Raw genomic sequence first — 9,016 nt, 5'->3', positions numbered from 1 at the left:
AATATAAAAAGCTAAATATTTAACAATCCCAGGAAATAAAATAATTTTCAATAAGATGTAGATTAAAAAAAAAAAAAAAAGGTTTGGTACTTGATAATATTTAAGAATTGAGTTGAGTGGGATCAAGTGTTGTTGTTAGCTTTTTATAGAATGAAGAAGAATATCCACATGGCACATACCCCTTTCATGCATGATTCCTAAATTTTTTTTGTTCAAGTTATTGTTTAACATGTGTTTTCTGGTATAGATATGTGATCCTAATTTTTGTTTCCTTGGAAATTTTAAATATATGTATCACATGGCTCTTAACAATATGTTGGTGACTCATTTACTAAAATACTTTTATCAGTCAAACGTGTGTATATTAAAATATAGGGCACCCCAATTATATGTAAATAATATTTATTGTATTATACATTAAAATATAAGCATGAATGACCTAATATATATATATATATATATATATATATATATATATATATATATATATATATCTATCACCTCACTTAAGAATTTAAAAATCTTTTTTTTCCAGAATGAATATATAATGTTTTTTTTTTTTTTTTTAAAAAAAAAAGGTCAAAGAAGTGAAAAAAAAAATGAAGTTAATAAAAAAATGGTTTCACCAATTCATCGAAGATTTCGTAATTTTAATGGAAAAAATAAATTAATAACAATCACTCCCCAAGCAAATTACTATTTTTAGTATTTTGTTTTCCTTCATTAGTAATATCAAAGCATTGAGAATCAATTGATTGGGGACTGACTAGGATCCCATCTCTCTTTTTTTTATGAAACCAAGTGAAATTAAGAGCTATGGCTCCTTGCCATTCTGTTTTTCCCTATATAGAAGTTCAGTCCTTATCTTTCACAAACGGTTAGGAGTTAATCTCTATGAAGGATTAGGATTTGATCTGGAAAACAAAAGATGGAGTAACTTCAAAGTAATCGTGTTTTAAATTAGAAAGGAGAAGAAGAAGAAGAAGAAGAAATTAGAAAGGAATTGAGTTGACCTTAGCCAGATCTTTTTTTCTTTTTATTGTTTTAGTTTTATGAGAGATTGATGATATTAGAGTTCGAAGGTTTTGAGGTTTGAAAATTTCTTGATATAAGTTGTAATCAATGATTAAAAAGAAAAATGGATGTAAAAATTGAGTTTTTCAATTTTAGGCAAATGATTTTTTAAATTAGGATCATAGACATTATTTTACTCACATTTAATGTCCAAAAATGTAAAAAACAGACTGAAAGAGTACTGGATGTAACGGACAACAAAACATTAAGAATGATATTATATGTTAAAAACTATAAGGGTAAAGTAATTAATTTCGAGAAAATATAGGAGTATAATTATAAATTTCCTTATAATAAATCATGACAGAAGTCAACGACCCTAACGCATATTAATCACAGTTTGTTTCAAGTTTTCTTATCTGAACCAAAAGGGAATGAAAATGGTCTTATTACTGTTAGTATCTGCAAGCATTATTTTATATAAAGCCTTTTATATTGGTGCTCCGCTTTGTTAATTTTTTTTTTTTTTCTATCCTATTATCTTTAGAAAAATAAATTATAATTTTCTTGTACAAACAGCACATAAAATGTGACAGATCACATTTGAAGAATCATGTCATTTGGTAAGTTTGCAGTAGTTTGTTTTTTAATATATAATCTTAAATATTATGAACGAAATATGTAACTTATATGAGTTTTATTTTCCACATGAATATATGTGAAGTTTTTTCTACGTAGACTCAGCATAGCATGAGAATTTGTCCTTTTTTGTTCACATGCATGTTTTAAATTGTCTAAATAAAACATATTCTTATACTAAAAATGACACGATTTGTGCTTTCGTCTCACGATCCCCAATCTCATACACTATAATATTCTTTTTTTACTGTCTTTCATAGGTTGTTACGCTCAATGTATAGTCGACAAATATTTTGTCTTGACAAATATTCTTGCATCTGAATCTCAACTATCAATCCTTAAAATTAGTGTCCTGGCATGTTACATTATAACCACAACATGTAAGTGGAAGAGAGCGTGAATTTGTTAGTAAAGCTAGCGTTAAAAAAAAAAAAAAAAAAATTATATGACAAAAGCGTTTGAAACGTCAACAAAACACAAACACTGTATCAGTAACAGATTTCTGATTAAAATAGCATCTCATACTGGATTGGCAAGACCGCACGGTTTTGTCCCGTAAATGAAATAGGAAATTCCTCAAATAGTCACCCATCTTAAGATTTCCGTTAAGCAAACACGCTTAACTTTTGAGTTCTTTCAACTCTTCAAGTTATTTCACCAAAATGCGTCTCTGTTAATTAGTTCTCCTCCTTTGATATATGATTTGATTCATTTCTGTGTCCTACAGTCGGGATATCACAGGCCCACCAATTTCCGCATAGTTTGTTCTCGAACCATACATCTACTAGATGAGGTCCGACTTTGATACCAACTTTGTCACGACCCATCACCATAGGCCGGACTGGTACTAGGATCTGGGTGGGTTTAAAGGCCTCTAAGGCCCGTAATAAGCCTTAATAAAGTGGATTCACTGATCTGTTTACATACTTAACCCTTATGCCCATTCATCAAATAACAACTCACAAGGTTTTTAGGCTCTATCTAATATTTGTATGGATTATTCATAAATAATAAAATATATACACATAATAATCTAGTCACTTATTAGTTACAACCCCACAAATTTCAATTGCGGAACTCTAAGTAATTACATTCATTAATTTCTACACTTACAATACTTTTCTGAAGACCTGGCAACTGACTAACAAGTTTCAACATTTTAATGCTCAACCAAGTTTGGGCAAAAGGGCAAAAATAGTGATACACAAGTCTTAGAAGCACTGATGCTATAACTTCATTACTGATATAAGAAATTTACAAAGCATGGAACAGATTTTTCTGTTTTTCTTTATCATTTTCATAGCCTGTCCCCCTCTTCCGTTTTCTCACTTTAAAATCTATGACAAGCAACTCGATTTATATACAAAATGCAAGATAATTTTTACTAACATTTCACCTTACCACAGAGCTTAATTTAAACTGAAACAAGAAGTCAGCTTGCTACCATAATCTTGTTCAAGCTTTCAAAAAAAGGAACACATCAAAAATTACCCGTCTTCTCACGGCATGAATTCTCCTTTATATATATATATATATATATTGTAAGAGGATGAAATTATTCTTGTAAATAGTTTTAATTTGACATTATTTTGGTAATTTGATTTAAATCTAGCATTATTATTTTCATAAACCCGGAACTTTGTAAAGCCTAAAAAGCAATACTGGTTTGTTGATGGAAAAGAGAAGGAAAAATTTTACATTGATAGATGTATACAAAACATCTTTTTATGATACAGAATGCACTAAAACTAACATTTTTCCAGTTCATCGTCATTCTAGCTTGCCTAATTTTTTACTGTATGGACTGGAAGGGAATGGTATAGGATTCAATAATTTCTTCAGAAAGAAACATTTAGAAAAATTCAACAATGGAAAGGGAAACAGGAAAGGAAAAAGAAAACCTCATTTCTTCCCCTAGGCAGGTGAACTGGCTCGTCCATCTGTGCTGGGGCTAGCTTGTCGCTTGTTACCGCTGCTCTTCCTCTTAAGCATTTCCTTGATCTCTACTTCTTTCCTATCTACAAAATCAAGTATATCCTTGAAGCTAGTTGTACGAAGTGAGCGTCTAGGCCTTGCTGGCTCAATCTCTTCCACCTCCCCTTCTTCACCTTCTTCCGGAGTGAATTTACGGAACTGACAAAGGACCTTACAGAAGAACATAGTAAGAGCAATGAAGCATGAAAGGCCACAAATGAGGAACAGCCCCCAGAAGCTGCTCAAGGAGAGTCGATTTGCATCAACTTGGCTGATTTGCATAGAGCATTCTGTGCGTGTAAGCCATTTGTTATGAATTTTTTGCAGATCACCATTTTCAGAGAGTTGGAGAATGGCAGTTGATAGATCAACCGCAAGGGGAGAGTCCCTCTGAAATGCCTGTGAAAAAGAAACATATGAATGTGAGAACTAGCAGACTTTGAGAACGACATTAGATATCAAATTGCAACAAAGTAATGATACTTAAATAATCAACTTGGTTAAAGACAGAGAAAGTTCAAGTACAACTGCAACTTTTAGTGAAACCAATAAAGCTGTGAATGTCATTCAAATTCCGATTTTCAAATATTTGAAATGAAGAAAAAACGAATATATATATATATATATATATATATATATATATGGACACACACACAATTTCATTGTTATATCCACGGAAATCACAGTGATCTAATACTTTTTTCTTGTAATTAGATTTTAGCAAAAATATCAAGTTCGTTCCATTTTGAATGCCACTTCCATGTCAATGATGCATAATGAGGTAATCCTAGCTGGTAGAAATCACCAGAAATTGAGCAAAAATAACTTGGTCAGGCTTAGAGTTGACAAATCAGAAATTGATACTCACAAATCCCCACCCGCTTTTTGTGAACTCCTGCCCCACTGTCCTGAATACACAATTGGTGTTGCTCAAGAAGACCTCAATGTAAGGAAGCTCATCAACAATGGCAGCCACCCCACCACCTTTTGGCCCACGTTGTAGGGCAATAAAGTATTCATCTTGATTTTTCAATTTAACAAGCCTAGATTCTGCTATATTGAGCTCATCAACCAGGTAGTTCCATGCAAATGACCCATCTTGTATTCCAATTGGTTCAGTACTTGAGATTAAGCTGTCAATACCTTCAATCCGTGAAGTTAACTGCTGAACTGTGAGGATTGATGTCAAACTGGCTGTATAGCTTGAATTGATAATCAACACAACAAATAACCATATGATCAGCACCGAACGTCCCAAGGTGCTAACGGTGTTCTCTCCTACATTATGAAGTGTAGCAGAGGGGTAAAAGTTTCTACTAGAAATATGTAATGATGAAGTAAAGTTAGCATAATAAATTAATAACAATTCACGTACTGTGGGAGAAGAACATTGTTGAGAAACTAAACCTGCAAGATTAGAACTACTGCCAATTAGTAGCACGCTAACATTTATAAAATAAGAGCACAAAAGGCGAGTACATTGCTAGGGAGGAGGCACTTCAACAAATGCTTCAGATGGTGATAATAGAATTATAAATTTATCAAAAAAAAACTGCTCAACTTAAAAGTTCAGGCTTTTATTCGAGGGTCCAAGCATGCATTTTAATATATCTAACTATCAATGATGCACACCCCTCTGTGAAAGCTAACTTGGTTAGAAGTATACATAAGCACAAGCCTCCTTCCACCATTATCAACTACAATGCTGATATCTGATAGTGATGAGATGAGTGTAATTTATGTCAATGATTTTCTCCATGTATTCTTTAACTATTTGTTAAGCCTCATGTGTTACCCAGGATTGAGGCAGTAATGCAATAGCTAGGTGCACTAAAATTATCAGCCACTGATAAATGAGATCTTTATTACACTACAAGAAATTTCAACAGCTTACCAGAATATCGTTATAAGTTGTTGCCTTGGTGGACCACGGAATTCATGATTGATCCGATGCTCAAGAATCCAGACAACAGCACCAACCAACAGAAAGAAGGCACCAGTGACACACCACATCTGCACTGTAAATGGCTTAAGGAAAGCCCAAGGGCTAGACTTTTCTTCTTTGACAGGAGCAACTACAACTAATCCTGATTCCATGTATGGCTGTGTAAAATCCACAATTTTTGTTCTATTTGTAGTTATAGTAACATCACCTACAGCTGCATCATAAGTCTGAAAAAGAAAGACAACAAATTAAGATATACTACTTGAATGTGAATGCCAAATCAGGCATCTGAACACCTAAACAAATTAAACTTCCAAATTGAAACCAGATACTCACATTTTGAGCAACTGCATTGACAAGGCCATTGTAGTCAGGGTTTCTCTCGCCATTTCCATATAACATATATGTACGTGGGACAGGATATGGCAACAGCTTTATTGCAGCTTCAAAAACATCAATACAATATCCTCGAACCCCAGGAGGGTTTTTGTCTTTAGCCACAAATTCTTGATAAGCTACTCGGTTGGGTACTGCAATACGCAAAGGCTTCCCATTGTTGGGAAACACCCATCCTTGAGGAGTGTCTTTAGTTTCACCTGGCCATATGATGGTGTAAAGATGTTGGTTGCTGATAGATGTATTGGGAGGCTTCTTATACAAGGTCTCTGGAGAAACAATGGAAAGACCAGAATAATTTGACCAATAACCAACTGTACGCAATCCCGTCCCAGCAATATTAAGAACATCGTATGCTGGATGAATCAAATTTTTATCTGGATCAAATTGAATTTGACCACTGATGCCGGTGAAGTTCATCTTGAGAAGTGTCTGGAGATACTGTTGGCCTTCATTGAAAACACGAAGTGCTGACAAGTTCAACCTACTTCCACTTTTTTCATGCAGATTCGGGTCATTAGAGAAAGATACACTTCCCCCTTGGCTGAAAAAGGCATCAAGAGCTCGAGCTGCTAACCATACTGAGTCATAAGCAAATAGTGCATAAGAATTGAAACCAGCAGATCCCATTTTCTCCTTATACTTAAGGTTATTCCACCTGGACAAAAACTTCTTTTTCATATCACTATCTGGTGTGTGATGACGAAGAGCAACAACTCCTTGTAAGAGATTCATTGTGTCAATGCCAGCTGGTTCTACTGAATCTAAAAGAGTAGGAAGCCAATCTGTAGCAATCCAAACATAGCCTTTGCCTGTCATACCAAGACTCTGAGCAACAGAAAAAACTTGCATACCAGAATCAGGACTCACATGCACAACATATACCCGAGATTCCATCAGGTTTATTCCGACTAATAAGTCATTTATTGCACTCTTGGGTGCTCCAGGGGTAAAGGCAGCCTTGTAAGATATCTTGCAACGCTTCTTTGCCAGGGCATCTCCCAATATAGTTATACCATTTCTTCCATAATCATCATCTACAAAGATGGCAATTACCTCTCTCCATCCAAAGTATGTAACAAGATCAGCAATTGCAAACATTTGGAAATAGTCATTCTGTGTAGTGCGGAGGAAATATGGATACTGTAGTGCAGAAAGAGTGGGGTCCGTTGCTCCAAATGATAAAAGCGGCACATGAAGTTCATTAACAACATGAGCAATGATATGAGCTATTCCAGATGACTGAGGGCCAATTGCAGCAACCACATCATCCTCCACCAGCTGCAAAGCTACATGGAAAAGGCACTTCCATCAAAATCTTTATATTGAACACAGACACCTAGATAACATTTAGCCTAGGTATACCTGAATAGTTCTAGCTCCTAAATTTAATAGCACAATATTCTGCGATCAGTTACAGATTCACATTTAGTGTTCTTCATTTTCAAATTAAAACAATTTCATAACTTTAATATCAGAAGAATAAGACATTTTGGCAGGCATAGAAAATAGACACTGTATTCAAGCTAGGAGAACTATATGAACCAAACTAATACTCTAACACAGAATAATACTCTAATCCAAATTTGTAATCAGAAATTTGTTAATCCTTTAAATGATGTAAACCTTAATAGTGAACACACTGTGTAAGCAAATGCACAGCAAGCCACCAATTTTATAGTTCAAGGAAACACTTGGCAAGTACATGTAGTAGCAGGTGTAAAGAGAATTGGGACATAATTGACAAGAGGGAATAAAGATAGAGACCATGATTAAAACAGGAATATGAGGATTTGAAACACAAGATAAAATAAAATCCCAAATGCAAAAAAGAACAGTCAATGGTCAAAAGAATAAAATGTCAATTTTCTAATGCCTAAAACAAATAGATCAGTTTCAAAATAAATTGAAATGTAATCTGTGTGTAATGAAAATACCTTCCATAGTTCCAGCAAATCCACTGCAATTCGTGTCATGTAGTATGAGGTTCAATTTTGTCCCTGGGAGAATACTGGAATCTGCATTTACATCATCAACTGCAGCCACAATTGCCGGCTTAGCTGCTTTTCCAATTACAGAATCCAAAGTAAATAAAGCTCCTATATTCACAACACTCGGTGTCAGTATTTTTGAAGAACTATTGGCATTTCCTGCCTGACCCATGGCTTCCATGGGCACACAAAGAATGCTAAAAATTAATAATGATCGTATTCTTGCCATGATCAGTCTATGGCCAAACCCAGTGATCAAGAATACATCCATGTCTACAAAAGCTTGCAATCAAGCAATTGATTCCGCAACTCACAGCAGCATTTTGTTAAACGTAAGCACCTGCCAATCAATCAATCATATAAATATATGATAAAAAACAAATTATAAACTAAATTAGGACAAATAAAATCTACAGAATACCAACTAGTATAAAAATCACAACATAAAAAGTAAAGGAATCAAAAAGCAAAATTTTATTTGTTAAATGTAAGCACCTAGAGTTAAGGAATCAAGAACAGATTACAATTAAAAAATTAGAACAACTAAAATTCAGAATATACCAACTAAATTTCCAGTATCAAAACCATAGAAATGACAAAGGGAATCAAAAGAGCAGCAGCTATATTTTAATTTCACATGCTTGAATAATGATAACCCACTAAATAAAAAAGATTAAATTATAATAACATGTTGGAAAGACAAGTATTTTGAGTAGATAAAAGAAACCCACACGCTGACATGCAAGTATAAAACAAATGGACCAAGAACCAACACAGAAGGAGAAAGAAAGAAAGAAATGTACAGGCAAGCCTAATTTTGTCGCAGTGAAGCTTACCCTGATTGCCAAGCATGAGAACAAGTGCTGTGCACAGTTTTGAGACCGAAATATATAAGCTTTAAGCACAGAACAGAAACACCTCCACTTACCCAGAAGAGCAATAAAGCTCATAACAGTCCTGTAAGTTTAAGCAAAGAATGATTCTCTGTCTCTCTAAAATCTTTTACTGTGTCTGCTAACAGTATAAGCATTTTAATTTATAAAAAGTTAGTGTTTGC

The 9,016-nt window shown here is 34.1% G+C and overlaps 1 protein-coding gene across 3 annotated transcripts; it reads right to left on the bottom strand.

The window, feature by feature from the left end:
- Positions 1-3,318: 3,318 nt before the first annotated feature.
- On the bottom strand, positions 3,319-8,985 carry LOC105645366 (glutamate receptor 3.4). Of its 3 annotated transcripts, XM_089719386.1 has the most exons (8): positions 8,796-8,985; positions 8,186-8,299; positions 7,906-8,067; positions 5,909-7,249; positions 5,522-5,799; positions 5,003-5,034; positions 4,496-4,905; positions 3,319-4,026 (listed from the first exon to the last, which is right to left on the bottom strand). In XM_089719386.1, the coding sequence occupies exons 3-8, from the start codon at positions 7,942-7,944 to the stop codon at positions 3,568-3,570; spliced, it is 2,559 nt and encodes an 852-aa protein (XP_089575512.1). In that variant the 5' UTR covers positions 7,945-8,067; positions 8,186-8,299; positions 8,796-8,985; the 3' UTR covers positions 3,319-3,567. The 3 variants fall into 3 exon arrangements, with proteins under 3 accessions (XP_089575512.1, XP_012086332.1, XP_089575513.1); XM_012230942.4 differs by having other exon boundaries at positions 5,909-7,257; positions 7,906-8,299; XM_089719387.1 differs by lacking the exons at positions 8,186-8,299; positions 8,796-8,985 and having other exon boundaries at positions 7,906-8,087.
- Between the last annotated feature and the right edge of the window lie 31 nt (positions 8,986-9,016).

Source organism: Jatropha curcas, chromosome 3 (assembly GCF_041381405.1).
Source record: "Jatropha curcas cultivar XTBG-Jc1 chromosome 3, XTBG_Jcur_1.0, whole genome shotgun sequence".
Lineage (NCBI taxonomy): Eukaryota > Viridiplantae > Streptophyta > Magnoliopsida > Malpighiales > Euphorbiaceae > Jatropha > Jatropha curcas.
Note: the sequence above shows the minus strand (reverse complement) of the source record. Positions and strands in the feature narration are given on the sequence as shown.

Coding starts and splice junctions, on each gene's coding strand:
- LOC105645366 (XM_012230942.4), bottom strand. CDS start 8,230: ATGGATGTATTCTTGATCACTGGGTTTGGCCATAGACTGATCATGGCA. Junction 5,800..5,908: donor TCAATGCAGTTGCTCAAAAT/GTGAGTATCTGG, acceptor TTTCTTTTTCAG/ACTTATGATGCAGCTGTAGG. Junction 4,027..4,495: donor CAAAAAGCGGGTGGGGATTT/GTGAGTATCAAT, acceptor TCTTTTTCACAG/GCATTTCAGAGGGACTCTCC.